General features: G+C 45.3%; 2 protein-coding genes across 4 annotated transcripts; both read left to right on the forward strand.

Annotated features, from left to right (window-relative positions):
- Window positions 1-796: 796 nt before the first annotated feature.
- On the forward strand, window positions 797-6,337 carry pofut1 (protein O-fucosyltransferase 1). Its single transcript, XM_068597670.1, has 7 exons — window positions 797-944; window positions 1,434-1,555; window positions 2,438-2,620; window positions 2,852-2,964; window positions 4,007-4,199; window positions 4,707-4,949; window positions 5,278-6,337. The coding sequence occupies exons 1-7, from the start codon at window positions 806-808 to the stop codon at window positions 5,470-5,472; spliced, it is 1,188 nt and encodes a 395-aa protein (XP_068453771.1). The 5' UTR covers window positions 797-805; the 3' UTR covers window positions 5,473-6,337.
- Window positions 6,338-6,510: 173 nt separating this feature from the next.
- kif3b (kinesin family member 3B) lies at window positions 6,511-14,007 on the forward strand. 3 transcript variants are annotated; one of them, XM_068597681.1, is made up of 9 exons: window positions 6,511-6,811; window positions 7,540-9,048; window positions 9,181-9,282; window positions 10,381-10,503; window positions 10,885-11,003; window positions 11,434-11,550; window positions 12,121-12,226; window positions 12,945-13,150; window positions 13,722-14,007. In XM_068597681.1, exons 2-9 carry the CDS (start codon window positions 7,648-7,650, stop codon window positions 13,825-13,827), a joined length of 2,280 nt encoding a protein of 759 aa, XP_068453782.1. In that variant the 5' UTR covers window positions 6,511-6,811; window positions 7,540-7,647; the 3' UTR covers window positions 13,828-14,007. The 3 variants fall into 3 exon arrangements, with proteins under 3 accessions (XP_068453782.1, XP_068453781.1, XP_068453783.1); XM_068597680.1 differs by having other exon boundaries at window positions 6,511-6,731; XM_068597682.1 differs by lacking the exon at window positions 6,511-6,811 and adding an exon at window positions 7,274-7,439.
- Window positions 14,008-18,036: the final 4,029 nt, after the last annotated feature.

An 18,036-nucleotide genomic window follows, 5' to 3' on the forward strand; every position in this document is an offset into this window, starting at 1 on the left:
GTTTAGAATCTTGCTGCAAGTTGTTTTAGTTGTCTTTTTTACATATTATTCCAATAGCGGAATTACAAAAATGTGAAATTATCAGTTATCGTATTGGCATGTGCCAGGAGAAGCATTTCTGTCTCTGTATCGGCTGAAACTAATCTATATTGTGCATCCAAAGTTATTTTCATATTTATTCATTCAATGAAATCAAATTGTAAAGCAGCAGAGGGCTGAATAAAGTAGTGATACGAGGTAGTAGTGGTAGTAATAATAATAATTAAAAAAATAATAAAAAAGACAGCTGCATTTTAGTGCTCTGGGTCTATTGGTAGAATATTGAATATTTTAGGATGCAAACTACAGATACCACACTCTTTACATTTAAATTAAATCCTCGCATCATTGTTTTTTAGTAGCTGAAAGTATTTATTGACTTATTTATGACAATGTTCATATGCTAATTTGCTGTTATTAAAGATAATAACTTGTTTTGCCATTTATAATTTTGCCAACTACTTCAGGTTGCTGAATTATATGTATGTATATATATATATATATATATATATATATATATATATATATATATATATATATATATATATATATATATATATATATATATATAAACACACACACACACACACACACACACACACACACACACAAAATAAAACATCCAGTGCCCGCCACACTGATGCGACGTACCACCTCCGCTCCGCTGGGCGGAAGTAGACGCATTTGATGCACGTTTTGACCTCGTTAAATCCCCAGAAGAAGCGTACTGAACCCCAGTGCATCCTGGGACGTGAAATTGCCCACAATGGCGGTTAAAAAACAAGCACGGCATGCCCTGAAACTAACGAGTTTGCTTTTAGCGTTTTTACTCCAACCATGTCGGACCTTTGCCGAAGAACTGACGTGGGATCAGAACGGCTACGTGTTGTACTGCCCGTGCATGGGTAATTCCTTCTTTGTGGCTGACACGGAGTCTGTGTTCTGTTTTACCAGAGGAGCAAAGCTAGCAAATCCAAAACTTCACTCATTCATAAGTTGAGTGGAGTTTTCTCTCTGGCATAGTTTAGGTTTTTATCGCGTAAATATGAACTCAGACCTTTAGCTCTGCTTTGAATTCACTAGAGGACCGCAGGTCAAAAAATAAAACTAAAAACTTTGGTAACATTTGAGTGTAACGTCAGATAAAATGCAACAGTGCTTTAGCGCGCAGCTAGTTTAGCTAACTAACGAGTCGAGCTGAGGGACAACTATGAGATTAACTCCAATAAAGTATGATTGTAACTTAACTACAGCTGTTGCTCCTCCTGTCTGAGCAAGACTCCTTAGTTATAGCTCATGGTATAACGGTGGCTGACGTTCCTGTTTTCTTGTCGTGAGGAAGGAGGATAACACTGTCGACACTGAGCATAAAGTTGCCCACTGTCATTGTTCAGGTCGCTTTGGGAACCAGGCAGACCACTTCCTGGGATCTCTCGCCTTTGCGAAGATGTTGAACCGAACCCTGGCGGTCCCTCCCTGGATAGTGTACCGCCACCACACACCCCCTTACACCAATGTGAGTACAGTCAGTGAGCCGGAAGCCACCGACAAGTTTTTTTGGACTGACAAAGCAAGACATTTAAAATAGTGATCTGTCCTTTCGTGTCGAGGCTTCGAACCGCGTGTCGAGTAATCAAGTAGATTTTGGTGAAGCGCGTACCGAGGCTTGTGTCGATGACGTATGTGGTGACGTTCGAAGTCTCGCGAGCCGGCCGTACCACGTGACTGATTCAGAAAACAGTTCGTGGGTTTGCTGTGCGGTTCAAAATATAAGAGGCAGCGAAACTCAATAGATCCCCCCTCCACCTCCTCTCTGTAACCAGCTTCATCTGTGCCTGAGAATGGGTATTTTATAAAGCAGGTGAACTTGTCTAAAAAAAAGCCGATGAAGTTATTATTTTGGTTTGTGGTAAGAATAAACATGACGGACTAAACACTGGACATTGTCTTTTAATTTAAACACGTCAAAACAATCTCATGGGAGCAGCCAAGTAGTGCCTGGTGAAATAGGCAACGGGGGCACTACAGACACCATCATGGACTTTTTTGAGAAACTGCGATGGGAGCAGATTAATTTGTGAAGAAAAGAATCGTCTGTGGCAGCAAAGAAAAACAATGTAGGAAAGCAATGTAGTTAATTTCAAGTCAGTCCCACAGACGCGGTCTTGCTGCTGGAAATACTAACAAGAGCAACAAATAACAAAACAACAACAACAACTGTCTTTCAGAAATGCGCTGAGCCCTAATTAAAGAACCCAATCAGATTAGGAAAGTGTGACAGTATTATGAAACCGACCGAAACACTGTATGCTCTGGTCTCATCATGAGAAAACCCGGCCCTAACCCAAAATTGCCTGTGTGGTTTCACCATTCTTTTCCCTTCCTGCTCTATATTCAGGTCCATGTTCCCTATGGTGAGTTCTTCCAATTGGAGGCCCTGTCCGCCTACCACCGTGTGGTCAGTTTGGAGGACTTCATGGAGAAGCTGGCTCCCGAATACTGGCCCTTGAGGCAGAGGAGAGCGTACTGCTTTGAGACTGCCGCGCAGCGGAGTGCAGACAAAAAGTCCTGCCCCATGAAGGTGAGCGCCCAGTGGAGCCGATATCCTGAGCATGTTGGGGATCAGAGTTTCTCTTTACTGCCCAGATTTGAGATATGTGAGCATAGGTGAAGCAAAGAAGCCTGAACGTGAAAGGGGTGAACAGTGAAACACTGCCCCCTGGTGGTCTATAAACCCCCACCTTATAACTCTGAGGCTACTTCGACATATTCATTGCTCTGATACGGATGGGTGATTCTGATTCGTTTTCAGGATGGGAACCCGTTCGGTCCGTTCTGGGACTACGTTGGTGTGGACTTTGACACGTCAGTCTTGTTTGCTGGCATTTCCTTTAGTTCCCACCACCAACCTCAGTGGATGAAGAAGTGAGTCCATGTTGGAGCAGCTCCACCATACTGTTTAAGATCACGATTCAATATTATCGAAGAGGACATAAGACTTAAGGATACTGCCTCAAGATTTTCATTCACCTTTGCAGTTGTTAAAGGGATAGTTTGGGTGTTGTATGAGGCTCCTCTCCATAGTCAGTGTATTACTACAGTAGCTGGAGTTTGGAGAAACAGACAAGAGTTTCAGAACGGGAGGAAAGCAATGCACTGCTGTGGATGTATTTTAGACACCTAAAGAAATCCATGCCAGGTCAAGTCTATGCTATCTTTAGCATATCTGAACAGACGGCCCTCTCTGATGGGGACCTGACGCAGTGATTGATACTCTCTTTAAAGCTACAAGACTCCAATGACAAATAAAAAAAACAGAACACAACCATTGCTGGGCCACCGCTGCCTCAATCGATAAGTTAATTTGCAGTATTGTGTGACTTTTGGGTTTTAGAAGGGTCAGCCTGGATTCAACAAAGTTGAGGAAAATCTTTTCTTTTTGACTCTGGGTCTAGTGGCTTTGAAGAGGGCATAGACAACGGCTTATATTGCCAGTGGACGGTAGGGGTGGGGGGGAAAATCGATACAGCATAGTATCGTGATATTTTGCGTTGTGATATTGTATCGATACATGGAAGCCAAGTATCAGTCTTTTATTTAATCAATTCTAAACGTTTTGGTCCAAGAACAAGTTATTTTTTGTTGACAGAGTTTTCCTTTGGAGAGAATTTGCGGTTGGAAATTTATTATAAATTGCATTATATCGCAATACTCAATGTATCGTGATAATATTGTATCGGGAATTAAGTATCGTAAAAATATTGTATCGTGGGACTTCTGGTGATTCCCACCCTTAGTGGACGGGCCATCTGGCGGTAAGGTCAAGCGGTAGAAGTATTCTTAATATAGCGTACATTTATTCAAGGTGTCTAAAATACGTCCACAACAGTGCATCCCGCTGCTCCAGCGCCGTGGCTCCTGTCTGTTCCTCTCCTGTAGGTCTCAATGCGTTCCCCTGTTGGAGCAGGTTCCCCCCCTCGGAACACCCTGTGCTGGCGCTGCCTGGGGCTCCCGCCCAGTTCCCGGTGATAGAGGAGCACGTGGGCCTGCAGCGCTACGTGGTGTGGTCGGACAAGATGGTGGAGGAGGGAGAAAAGCACATCGCCACCCTGCTGCTCCGGCCGTACATTGGCATTCACTTGAGGATTGGCGTTGACTGGGTGAGATACGCTTTGCCGTGTGTGTGTGTGTGTGTGTGTGTGTGTGTGTGTGTGTGTGTGTGTGTGTGTGTGTGTGTGTGTGTGTGTGTGTGTGTGTGTGTGTGTGTGTGTGTGTGTGTGTGTGCTTTCACTCATATTCTTCACACACAGACAATCACACATGTGTTCACACGTCACATTCTATCTCCAGCAATTCATCAGTTAGTTGTCAACCGGCCAATAAAGTTCTAGCTATTTTGATAATTGATGATTTAGTTTTGAGTATTTTTTTTTCAAGAAAAATAAAATCCTTAATCTCCAGCTTCTTAAATGTAAATATTTTGAGGACGCCGCCTTGGGCTGCGGGAAACGCATCACTTATCTATTTCTTTATCTTTTACAGACCAAATCACTGATCGATTTGTGACCAAAAAAAAACTTGTTAGTTGCAGTCCTTTGCTGTAATTCGGTTTTTACCAGTAAATCGTCACAGTCATAATCTTCTAATTTGTCCTTTCACCTGCACAGCAAAATGCCTGCAAGATGCTGAAGAGTGGCGAGGCGGGGCCTCACTTCATGGCTTCGCCGCAGTGCGTCGGCCACAACCGCCAGACCGCCCTGCCCCTCACCATGAACATGTGCCTCCCCGACCTGACGGAGATCCGCAGGGCCGTCAAGCTGTGGACGAAGAGGACCTCGGCCCGCTCTGTGTACATCGCCACCGACTCAGAGTCCCACAGCAGGGAAATTGAAAAGTTTCTCAAGGGAAAGGTGGGTTTGTAAACGCCTCCACGGACACATTAACAAGCTTCATGTTCTTCCCCTGTTCGTTCCTGCCGTGATCTTTTTAGTGCAACCTGAACTGGCCGGCTGCTTTTTGACTGGCTTGTCAGCTGTAGCACAAAATGGAATAACAGGTTTAGTCACAATTAGCAGTTTCATTAGATTCTTTGCAGACAAATTTGAATGGTTAACATGCGTTAAGCCCAAATAGCCGAAGCCAGAATCAACTTCCTGAAAACCCGGTCAGAAATTTAAACGTAACTGCCTGAAAAGTCACTTTCTGCTTATCTGTTTATTCCATCCTGGCCTTTTTCAGGTGAAAGTGGTGAGCCTCGAACCCGACTCGGCCCAAACGGACCTGTACATCTTGGGGCGGGCAGACCACTTCATTGGCAACTGCGTTTCCTCCTTCTCCGCCTTTGTGAAGCGAGAGCGGGACATCGGCCACCTTCCGTCATCCTTCTTTGGCATGGACAGGCCCGGGAAATTAAATCCCAAAGAAGAACTCTGAGCGTGATGGTGACGCGGTCTCCACCTCCGGACACAATGGGGCGGCCAAGTGGAAGGCAGAGAACATTTATGCGTGACGTGATGGTCCGTGAAAGCCCGTCCTATTTTTGAATGGGTTTTAATCCGCGAGGAAAGGAGGAAGGGCTTATGAATATGATGCAGCATTGCCAATGCTGTGACCAGGACACTTTATTTGTGTCTGTTCCCTGCTTGAAAATCCAGTATCTACCTTTTTCTAACACTTGAATTCCACTTACTTGTGTTCACTCTACTGAAGCTAGTTTTTATTTTTTCTTTCTGTTACGGAAACTTTTCCCAATAACATTTAGCTTCTGTTGCAGTCAGCGGCCGCTAACCATGTATTGAAGTGCCATCATTGTAGCAGGAGCTCCGTTGACACCCTGCGAACCCTGGAAAGGAACTGCAGTGCCGGCGATCATGTTCTCCCCATGCTCTTTTGCGCTCTTTCTCTCCCCCTCCTTTTCCATCCCACCTTTCCTTTTCCTCTTTGCCCCTTCATTCCAAGGGGAGCACAGTAAGCCGATCTCCATGCACATACTAATTATAGGGAGGAAAAAGGAGACCGTCTTTGCACCTCTCAATTCCTATCAGGACCAAACTGACAAAAATGTGTGGAACCATGTATTAAATGTTGAGAGGGAGACGCAGGGGGAGAGAGTGCAATCCAGTGAGTGTTAATGGATGTTTTGGGAGAGACAAAAATAGTTGATTTGCACAAGCTCAGTTGATTAAATGCATGTGTGGATGTTTGGTAAGCTAATTGTGTTTTCTGTGTGAAAGCAGTGAATGCACAACATTTGAAGTTGAATGATTTGTATAATGGTTTTTTTTTCACCAATAAAGTGATGCACACAGCTTGTTTACCTCCCTGACTGGAAGCTTAGCCAGGAGTGCGGTGGAATCAGCTGATGTACTAAGCTACGTTGGAGAGGCACGTTGAGACGTGGTTGCCAGATATGTCCGCGTACCTTGCTTTTATTTTCTCCGTAATTCTTGCATTTGGGTCTTACCGCATCGTTATTCACAGTTTAAGTTGTACGCTTTGTGCGTAACTGTAATACGTACGGTCCCTCCGACGCTCGCTATTGATACGCCTTAATATGGTTTCACACGTACCACTCTGGTGGGGAGGAGGGATGCAGTGCTTGAATCTGGCAACTCATCAACCGGGACCGTTGTTGGGACGAGCTGCGGCTAATGGCAGACTGGGAGTTCTGGATTAGCTAACGGTCGCCACTGGTAAGTCCTTAACGACGTATCTGTTTGCCGGGTGCACAGCTGTGTTTGTACTTCATGGATGTTATGGCTCCAGCGTCAATGTGATTGTTTTCCTTCTTCCTATGGCGATATGTTTCATTGAGTTATGACCTGGCTGCTAGCGTTAGCCAGGTGACGCTAGCCGCGTTGTAGCATAGGTTACCCAGTGTTTGTCGTTGCTAGGCCGGGCTTGTGGGCTCGGTGTGGGCTAGCGTTTCTTAGCTGAGCCGCTACTCTGAAGACCCGTGAACTCCAGCGCGGGTTGAGCAGCTATGAAACCACCATGGTTTTTCAACATGACACTGCTGGCAGAGCGCCCAAAGTGGTTGTCACTTAACGACAATTACCTGGAATTCCAACGTTCACTGTCGGAGATGAATAAGGACGTTTATAGCAGCCTGTTCACGGGCTTCGTGTGGCTAACGTTAGTCGGTTAACGCTAGCTTAACGGGAATAGGAACTCGGCTAGAACAGTGTGTAACGTTCACGTCATGTTCCGTTTTGAAGAGGTTATTCATTTGAACTCACTCAATTTAAACTAATTGGCTCTGAGGCACGTCGTGTGTTTCTAGGCAAAACAAAGACGTTGTCACTAGCAGGGAGTTTGGACCTGAAGGACAGGTGTCAGTCAGGCCACCCAGTCTGTCAACAGCTTTGTATTCCATTGAGCTGAAATGAGTCTTCTACTTTGTATGTGCTTATCTGTGTGCCGCATTAACCATTGAGGTATTGAGTTACCATGACAATTGCTGTTGCAGGTTGAATCATGGAACCTGTCTTGTCCCAACAGTGTCTGATGTGGGTCCTTGTGTTGGGGAACTGCTCCTGAAGCTGCATTCAGGAGGCCAGACCAAGCAAAGGGCCGAGCGCCGGTGGGTCGGCACAGCCGCTCTGCAACATGTCCAAGAGCAAGAGCGCCGAGACGGTCAAGGTAGTGGTCCGCTGTCGCCCCATGAATGAGAAAGAGCGGGCAGCAAAGTTCGAAAGGGTGGTTGCCGTCGATGTCAAATTGGGCCAGATCATGGTCAGGAACCCCAGGGAGGCCTCGTCCAGTGACCACCCCAAAGTCTTCACCTTTGATTCGGTCTACGACTGGAACTCCAAGCAAATAGATTTGTACGATGAAACCTTCAGGCCCCTGGTGGAGTCAGTTCTGCTGGGGTTCAACGGGACCATTTTTGCCTATGGGCAGACCGGTACGGGGAAAACGTACACTATGGAGGGAGTGAGAAATGATACAGAGAGGAGAGGGGTGATCCCCAACTCCTTTGAGCATATCTTCACTCACATTTCCCGCTCCCAGAATCAGCAGTACCTGGTCAGAGCGTCGTATCTAGAAATTTACCAAGAGGAGATCAAAGACTTGCTCTCCAAAGACCAGACGCGTCGCCTGGAGCTCAGGGAGAGGCCCGACACCGGCGTGTACGTCAAGGACCTTTCATCATTTGTTACCAAGAGTGTGCGGGAGATAGAACATGTCATGAATGTGGGCAATCAGAACCGCTCGGTGGGCGCCACAAACATGAACGAGCACAGCTCCCGCTCGCACGCCATCTTCGTCATCACAGTGGAGTGCAGCGAGCTGGATGTTGAAGGGGAGAACCACATCCGAGTGGGCAAACTGAACCTGGTGGATTTAGCCGGTAGTGAACGGCAGACCAAGACGGGTGCTCAGGGTGAGAGGCTTAAGGAAGCCACGAAGATCAATCTGTCCCTTTCGGCCCTGGGGAACGTCATATCGTCCCTAGTGGACGGCAGGAGCAGCCACATCCCCTACCGAGATTCAAAACTCACCCGTTTGCTGCAGGACTCTCTGGGGGGCAACGCCCGCACGGTCATGGTCGCCAACATTGGCCCGGCGTCTTACAACGTGGAGGAGACCTTGACGACGCTGCGCTACTCCAACCGGGCGAAGAACATCAAAAACAAGCCGCGCATCAACGAGGACCCCAAGGATGCCCTGCTCCGGGAGTTTCAAGAGGAGATCACCCGGCTGAAGGAACAGCTGCAGAAGCGCTCCGGAAAGAAGAAAAAGAGGAGGCAGAGGAGGAGGGACGGGAGCGATGGTGACGACCTGGAGGACGGAGAGACGGAGGAGGACGATGACGAAGACGGGGACGACAAAGGAGATTACTGGCGGGAGCAGCAGGAGAAGCTTGAGATGGAGAGGAAGGCCATCATGGAGGATCACAGTCTGGTGGCGGAGGAGAAAGTTCTGCTGCTGAAAGAGAAAGAGAAGAAAATGGAAGACTTGAAGAAGGAGAAGGACGCAGGAGAGATGCTTGCAGCCAAAGTGAAGGTAAGCTGACTTTGTCACACTCATGTGCGTTTCTGTACGTCAAGTATGCATCAGATTGATTTTGTATTTGAGGGTTGTAGCACACATGTAAGCAGCGTCATTCCGTCTCCTTTTTTTTTCTCCTCGATCCAGGCGATGGAGAGTAAGCTCCTCGTCGGGGGGAAGAATATTGTGGATCACACCAATGAGCAACAGAAAATGCTGGAGCTGAGGAGGCAGGAAATCGCAGAACAGGTAAACCAAACGCGTGATGAACGGAAAATGTGTGATGACAGAGTAGTTGTTTTGTATCAGGGTGTGACGGTACATAGATAGACTGTTCTTTTTTACCCTTCTTGTCTTCCGACCAGTCTAAGCTTTTTAACACTCCATGTCGTCATTCATCTGTTTACACACTGATGACATGGAGCTCCCATGCAAAGTGTCAGGACTTTTACTAACATTCAAACAATGCAAATACAGCCTGCCTCTGTTCCAGTTAGTCACCATGAGCTCACAGATTTATCTCAGATATAAAACATGGAGTTCCTTCTGGTCCCCGTCAGGACGGGTCCTCATTCTGTCGTGAGCTTTCCCAGCTGTTTTATTTCATTTTTTTTGTAGTCCAAATGTAAAGCCATGTTAAGATAGGACAGACACTAATCATATTAACGCAGTAAGAATTATTAAATGAGCCTCTTGGGAAATGAGAAGAAAAAGGAGGGGCTCAGTAAGACGCATGAAAGACAAAATATATGGCTACCACAACCTGTGGGGGGGAGAAAGATAAAGACGAAAGGAACGTGTAATCCAGCAGTCGGTTAATACATTGCAGGTCTAGTTTAGGACAACAAAATCAAAAAAGACAGACTTGTGTTAAATCTTCAACAATCAAATCACGCTAACTCTGTTGTCCACGTACAAAGAACAGGGTCGAGGTCCAAGATCAATCGTGCCAAGAAAGTCTTTATTCTGTTGTTCTATTGGCTACAAGCGTATACCAACCTATCAGCCACTACACTAAGAGGCTGGTAGTTTAATGGAGTGTAAAGCGCTGCCCAAAGCACCAAGTTGCGCATTGGGCTATTTATTCCGTTAACAAAAATGCGCCACAAAATGCGGTCTCTGTTGCTTTTTTATTTATTTCTCTTTTTTTTTTGGTGTCCTGTTTCTTTTTCTGTGGTTCACATCTGCTGTGCGCTTGCTAGACTTCCAACACAAGCAACGCAACTTGTTTAATTGACAGCTGGTTTGCAAATAATGTTTTTTTTTTTTCATGTGTCATAATGTGGTGCGATGTTTGAATTTTATTGGAATTCCCTAACGTGTGTGCGTGTTTCCGTGCGTTTCCAGAAACGGCGCGAGCGGGAGATGCAGCAACAGATGGACTGTCGTGACGAAGAGACGCTGGAGCTGAAGGAGACCTACAGCTCTCTGCAGCAGGAGGTCGACATTAAAACCAAGAAGCTGAAAAAGGTAGCGGGGCGGGGCCAGCGGATGGCCGACTCACAGAGTCATTGTTTGCTGCCGCTGTAAATCAATGAATATCTCCTGAGTACATAACAAATGCACTGCTAGTACAAATGGGCATTTGATTGTTTGTGAAGGCATCAGTACTGCATGGGTCTGTTTTATTTTTGAAAAGCCTGATGTTCAGTACTTGTTAGGCCTTTTTGTCTGCAAGTAAGTAGGTCAGGTACTATTTCATCAGGTAATATCTGACAAGAATACACCATGTGCTTTGTTTTAGTCTATTTGGATAATCAATAACTCCTCATGAGATCAGTCAGGTGTATTAAGGCGTAATATTCTATAAACCGTTAACCGTGGCTTTCGCTCTCCTCCTCTGTCTTGCAGCTGTTTGCCAAGCTGCAGGCCGTGAAGGCAGAAATCCACGACATCCAGGAGGCGCATATCAACGAGCGCCAGGAGCTGGAGCAGACCCAGAATGAGCTCACCAGGGACCTCAAACTGAAGTATGGAGCCTGCATGAGACGCTGCTCAGTATTCTGTCCCTCATGAGCTCAGTCTGCTGCACACGCTGTAACGAGCTGCTCCTGGTGTCATGCCGTCAGGCGCAAAGGCACAGTTTGAAGTGTGTGTGTGTATGAGGTTCTTATATGCAGTCAGAAGAGCTGGCCGATGAATTGACTTTCATCAGTTAATTCATGTTTAAAAAATAAGAGAGAGAGTGATCATACAAAAACAAGAAAATATTACTTTTACAGATCCCTGATTGTCTTTGTTTTCTCTCTCTCTCTCTGTCTCTGTCTCTCTCTCTAACTGACAATGACATCCTGCTGAAGTGTAATAGCTGTAATAACTGTTATGTATATTAAGTATTCAGTCTGTTTGCTGTTTGTGTGTCATCCCTTCATCTAACTGCTTGTTTGTTTTGTGTTTTAGACATTTGATCATCGAGAACTTCATCCCCTCAGAGGAGAAGAACAAAATCGTCAACAGGGCTTACTTTGATGAGGAGGACGAATACTGGAAAATGAAGCCCATCACACGTATAGAGGAGTAAGTAACACAATGATCATAACATGCCTTTAGTTGTTTTTTTTACATTTAGCATGTCCATTAGAAGTGCTCTAACTTGAGCGCAGCAGCTTTTTAAAAAGAGGATGGACCAGCTTATGTTAGCGATGAATATTTCATGACTTTGAAATGAAATATTTATTGGTAAAGGGTGGTATGATTTGTCAGGAATGTTTGACATGTGTTTGTAATGTTAAATAGATGAGAGCCAGCAGGGGGTTCAAACCTGCATCGTGGCCACGGGGCACGTTGCATTGCTTTGTAGAGACGCCTCGGTCACAGGTCACGGATCGGCAGCGGTCCGTTACATCACTAATGCCGACCGAGCAAAACGGACCGCTGCCGATCCGTGAGCCGTGCTGCAGAAAAGCACCGCGATAGAAAATATTTGGATTCGAAGATGATCGGTTTATAGAGATACAAGGGTTCCAATTCTTCCATTGAAGTACAAGGTTTTTCCTCGATAATGACAGAACCATTATGATACATTAAGATGTAATACTCCCACAACGCCGTGCACACTGTCTCATTCTCGGTGTGTGTCCGCTCCAGTGACCATCAGATGATGACCAGGCCTTTGTCTGCGGTCGGCTACAGGAGGCCTCTCAGCCACCATGCTCGCGTGGCCATGATGATGCGGCCCGACATGAGATACAAAGTAAGATGCACGTTGTGACCTGTATTCACACATCAAGGAAAGGATATTTATTCACTGATGATTATGGAATGCACAGGAATGCATGTAGGTATCATGTTTAACATCTCGACAGTTGGCCCAATATTGACATGAAATATTTTCAGTTGAATATGATTTTTTTTTTTAAAAATAAATGCACTTTTGTCAGGCGGCATCCTCCTGCTCTGGAAATTGAAGCCGATACGAAATGCACTAAACCTGCATTCTCTCTACTGACCATCAGGGGGCGACTCCTCTGGTTGTATAGAAGTCTATATAAATGACTCTACTTCTCTCTTGATTTCTTCCCTCAGTAAACATTGTAAACATAAGTTTATGTCTCAATCTCTAGTTTCAAGTCTTCTTCAATACAGCACAATGTTCATTTCGTAAATTATGGTTATTTAGAGTCAAACAGACCATAAAGCGGGGGAAGCTTTAAGGCGGGGCTAGAGGTGATTGACAGGTTGCTACTAGTTGTCCATGTTTTCGCCTTTAAAAGTTTCAACCTTTCGCAGTTTGTTTGATATCAACGTTCAATTCAACGTTTGGTTCTGCTCTGATGGCACAAAGCAGGATGGTGTCGGTCTTAATGTCGACACCGGGGCTCCATAAGATGTTTACACAGTTCTTGTTTTGACAACATGAGTTTACACACAAAACGTATCAGGATTGACTTGTTCGTCTCTCTTCCCCTCAGGCTGAAAACATCATGATGCTGGACATGGACCTGCCCGCTCGGACCACTAAAGAGTACCAAGAGCCGGTTATCGCCCCTAAGGTGGCGGCAGCTCTGGAGAGCGCTCTTCGAGATGAGGATGAGATCCAGGTGGATGCTTCTGGCTTCCACAGCAGCTTGGGATCCACCCCGCCCGCAGGCGCCAGCCTCAAGAAACCAAAGTCTGGGTGAGGCCAGTTGTTCGACTCAGGTGGCATATACCAGGGTTAGGCTGCTGCTCAAATTGACCCTTACCTAAGTCCCGCCCCTCGCCCACAGACTGGCCTATCATAGCATAGCATCGGACACCTACGATCACGGTCCTCCTACTATCCATCTTCAGCTCAGCAGACACTTTTCAGGCTGGTTTAGTGGATCTGGAGCCATGGTTAAACCTGAAGCTAACATTAGCAGAGTACGTTAGCCCATCATTATCTAGCGTTAGCACTTCTGTCTGTATTCTATCTTTATTTATTCTTCACCAGTTTTTCGCAGCTGACAACAAAATGAATCAGATTGACGTTCTAGATCAACCATTCAAACAGATTAGATAAAAACAAAGAGAAGATAATGTAAACTATTTCCTTATGGAGTGCAGTTGGTGAGCGTGTGGGCTCCGTGGTAGCTTTGATGGTAGGGGGGCGGGACTTAGTGAAGGTCAGTGATGTGCATTTTGTTAGGCGTAATTAAAAACTTCCATGTTTAGGCTCCCCGCCTGCTGCTGCCAGTCTAACCTTCTCTTTGCTCTCTTCAACCCAGTCGACCAAGAACGGGTAAGAAGTCGAGCACGCCGACGTCTCCGTTCAGCCCCTCGAGTCCAGGATCCCCGCTCTACCCACAATCCCGCGGCCTAGTGCCCAAGTGACGACTTCTACAACTGCTACCACCAACACAACCTCTCTTTTGCACCTTTCCACTTTGGGACTCAACTTTGAGAGAAGGGAGTCTGCTTTGTTTTGTCCGAGTCGTTGTCATCGTTTTTTTTGGTCACGATGACAGAATATTGGATTTTGCAAACAGAAAAAAAAAAAAACTTTAAGACTAACGCTGCTTTTGTAGGTTTTAACTGTAATCACGCCACTATTGACTGTTGAGGGTGAGTCTGTGCATCACCGAGACAGCAGCCACGCATGAAGCCTCACATCTCTACACTGCTGTTACCTTACTCTAGTGGCTCAATGCCACTAGTGTGTGTGCTGCTGCTTAAAGGTTTGGAGTCGCCTATTACACTGATGTCTGTGCATTATGCACATTTAAAATCGACCGGGCCCCAAAAGAAGAAGAATGAAATGATTTTAAAATGTACGTTTAGCCCCCACAGTGTTGCATTCAAGGGGCGAACGATGCTCTGACCCATCAAATAGCGTTTTGATTTAGAGTTTGTTTTCGGTCCAGCAAAGCAGAAGAGCACCTCTGATGCTGACATTTGGGCTTTAAATATTCTTGGTAGGCGCCTTGCTTTGGGCCGTCTGCTCAGGGGTCACCGTGTGGTCAGCTGATACTCTGTGATTAGGCTAACGCTACACTGCCCTTCCATTTCCATTGGGACGTTTGAAAATATGAAGAAAAAAAACTCTTTACTTGAGTAACTCACCTCATCATATTCCAGCATTGTCTAGGCATTATAGTGTACAAATGTTTACACCAAGTCTCCAGCAGACTTCCTGAGTCGTCCTCTCGACATCAAGCTTTTTGTGGCAGGCGACCCCAAACGTTTGAACAGCAGCGTATAGACAGATAGATATATATATATCGATAAAATATAGTCACAATGTTCTTAATGTATAGAAAACAATGGACTGCAGTATCCTCGATGCACTATCCTATCTTCCCAGAGCTGTTGGGAGTTGTAGTCCTCCCTTACTGTGAGTGTGGTGGGGGGCTCGTGTGTGTGTTTGTGTGTGTGTCTTGACGTCACGCTGCGCCGGCTAGACTGGCTATTGTTGGACCTCTGATACTGTTAGCTTTAGTGTGTGTGTGTGCAGGGGTGTGTGTGTGTGTGTGTGTGTGTGTGTGTGTGTGTGTGTGTGTGTGTGCTCTTTTGTGTCTTAAAGGAATCCTTCAACATTTTGGGAAATAAGCTTTTTTTGGTTTTTCTTTTTGGAGAGAGTTGGCATCTCAAACTATGAAGCTGGACGGGTCCCGCATGTCGTTGTCCCGCCGCTCGTTGGATAAAACCAACGTGCTCGGTTACTCGTTGGTCGCTGGCTGGACAAAGCAAACCCCCACCCCTCCCAAATGCTTCCCCGTCGACAGCGACCACGAATAAGCGCATTTCCTGAAATGTAGAAGCCGTCCTTTTTTCTTTCTCCTCTGCATGATTGTAAACGCACAGAAAAAGAGGCGCCTCCGTCAGATGCTGTGAACCCACGGGAGATGGAGAGCTACAGACAGACGGACAGACACGGACATGTTCTCGGCGGCGGGACATTGCAGAGACGAAGGGGATAAACGCCTACCACGCCCCACCGGGTCACTTCAGAGTTCCTGTCTTGGAATGTACCTCGGATTCATCAGGGTTCCAAGGTGCCTTAACCCGTGTCCCTTAATCTCTGCTCCTTTTATTCGAGGAGTGCACACACATTCTTCCTGGCCTTGTTTTTTGTTCTTCTTCAGTCTTCATTCCAACATCAGGGCGTCTTCATCCCGTCAGAATGGGGTGCACTCGTTGAACGGAGAGGCGGAGCGTTTGGACACGGCTTCCAACCAACGCCAGGTTTTCTCTGTGAGGACCGCAGGAAGTGGAGGCAAGCTGAGCCCGCCCCCTCCTCTGTTTCTGTGTGTTTACCTCATTGGCCTCTGGTCTTTAGGGGTCCTCGGTAACATCCGATTACACCGACGGGACACTCCCCCGCGGGCCGCCGAGCTCTTCGCCTCGAGGAGACCAATCATTCCAGTCGTGCGTGTGCAGATGAATGATGAAGCCGTCTCTCTGCTGCTCTCTTGTTCCTCCCGCCTCTGGACGGCGGGGGGCACAATGCCCGCTCGCTGCTACCGTGTCGGGTTTTTACAGCCCACTGACATTTCAAACGGTAACGGAAATCCTCTCAAAGGCGCGTGATCTGCGAGAGGATTGTGTTCAAGAGCCATCGGCCGTCTCGCTTGTTGGGGAAACTTCCAGCTGAAGAATCTCTGTCGCCGGTTGAGCCGCGTGACGATGATTCTACACTTACTGACAGGCAATCCTAGGTCACTTTTACACACATGGATATATATATATATATATATATATATATATATATATATATATATATATATATATATATATATATATATATATATATATATATATATATATATATATATAATGTGCGCACACAAAATGGGTTTCAATATTGGGGAAAAAACAAAACTAACTTATAAGCTTTCATTTTTATATACAGATGTAGATATAATTTTCTATTCATTTTTCTTCTTCTTCAAAATAGATTATCGTTTTATTTTTTTGAGCTTTGTAATTTAACGTTTTTCTTGTTTCCGTGTCGTACGTGCACCGTCTTTGTGTTGACGAGGTACACGTCGGTGGTGCACGTCGTCTGTTTAAGTGCAGACATCCTCACGCCGCAGTCCGAATATTCCCATAGTCCCTGAACACACTCCCTCACCATCACGGGCGTGGTCTTTAGAATATGGCCTCCTCCACATGTTCTTTTTGAAGCCGCATGATCTGTTTTTTAGCAAGCTTGAGCAGCACCTTTCGGCTCATTCATAGGAACGGAAGGAAAATGTGAATTTTAATACCTGTGCATCTGTATCCCATAGCAACATCACTGGATCCAAACTCTATATCTAAGACTTTTTGAGACCAACTTTTCATGTGCTGTTTTTTTTTTTTTAATAGCCAAATGAGGATTATACTGATGCACTTGTGTGTATGTGTGCGTATATGTGTGTGTGTCCGGCCGTGTCTTTTAACTTGTTTAGTTTCTTTGGATGATTAAAGACGAATCAGTCACATTAAGGGGGCGTGTCCTGTCTCTTCTGTTATAACTATTCTTGAAAAACGTACGCTTTCTTTATTCAAAAGCTTCCTCGTACGTCCTGATGTCATATTTTCACAACAGCATCATCATGACTAAGAAAATTTACGATAACATTTTTCGTATTTATAGAAATTAGGACTGAGCAAGTTAATGCAAGATTAATCTGGCAATCCTTTAACGGCGTTAACTATCTGATCATGCGTTAACTGCATTTTTTTTTTTGCATTGGGAGGGGCTTATTGCTTTAGAAATATTAACGACTATTGTCACAATGCCATCCGTCAAATTTCAATTTAACTATTCATGGGGTCTCCAGAGTCCCTTTAATATTTACATAAATATAATCACGTGTGTAGTTCTGCATACACAAAGCATTTATTAATACCTTTATAAAATTTAATGTATCAAATTAGTGAAGTTATCTGCTGGCTAACAATTAAAATGTGAGAATAGAACATCTTACATGTTTCAAATATCAAAGTGTTTCAAACTCATGCTTGATACCAGATGACTGATCTGATGACTGCAGCGCATGATGAACTTTGTTCCACGGCGACAGAGCTGAGATCAGGTTTATTAAATAAGCGGCGTTTAACACAACTCGGCCTCGTGCAGCAACCGATGTACTCTGACTCATCGGAAATAATTATTAGGAACATGGATGAAATTAAGAAACATGGGCTGTAGATAGTTTTGGTAGTACGGTTCATGTTGTACGTAAGAAGTTGTGACCACATTTGTAAATAAGCATGACGTCAGCTCGGGCTGCAGACAAGCTTGATGTCTGCAGCCTTTAACCTTTAACCTTGTTTGTCCTTGTAGACTTTAGGTAACGGTGGTTTGTGTGAGGGCGTAACGGGCGGAGGTCCACGGGCTAATTAACAGTTATGTCTGTCATCCATAACTTTAGAACAATGCAAAACAGAGATGCAACAGAAACAAGGATGAAGATGAATATGGTCTTGGACAGCACGAGAGGATAGATGCTGCAGACTTCTCCTTGGAGGACATGTTTCTCTGTCAGTGTGCAAACAAATGTCCAACACAAAGTCTGTTGTTCTTGATTAAAAAATAAATGAACAAATCTGACA

This window comes from Clinocottus analis, unplaced genomic scaffold, assembly GCF_023055335.1.
Source record: "Clinocottus analis isolate CAN_PGR_092001 unplaced genomic scaffold, fCliAna1.0.p SCAF_4, whole genome shotgun sequence".
Lineage (NCBI taxonomy): Eukaryota > Metazoa > Chordata > Actinopteri > Perciformes > Cottidae > Clinocottus > Clinocottus analis.

Bases quoted from the DNA above. Each gene is read 5' to 3' on its own strand.
- pofut1 (XM_068597670.1), top strand. From the start codon at position 806: ATGGCGGTTAAAAAACAAGCACGGCATGCCCTGAAACTAACGAGTTTG. The intron at 2,965-4,006 runs GTGAGTCCATGT...CTGTTGGAGCAG, and splicing joins CAACCTCAGTGGATGAAGAA to GTTCCCCCCCTCGGAACACC. The intron at 4,200-4,706 runs GTGAGATACGCT...TCACCTGCACAG, and splicing joins TGAGGATTGGCGTTGACTGG to CAAAATGCCTGCAAGATGCT.
- kif3b (XM_068597681.1), top strand. From the start codon at position 7,648: ATGTCCAAGAGCAAGAGCGCCGAGACGGTCAAGGTAGTGGTCCGCTGT. The intron at 10,504-10,884 runs GTAGCGGGGCGG...TCTGTCTTGCAG, and splicing joins AAACCAAGAAGCTGAAAAAG to CTGTTTGCCAAGCTGCAGGC. The intron at 12,227-12,944 runs GTAAGATGCACG...TCTTCCCCTCAG, and splicing joins GGCCCGACATGAGATACAAA to GCTGAAAACATCATGATGCT.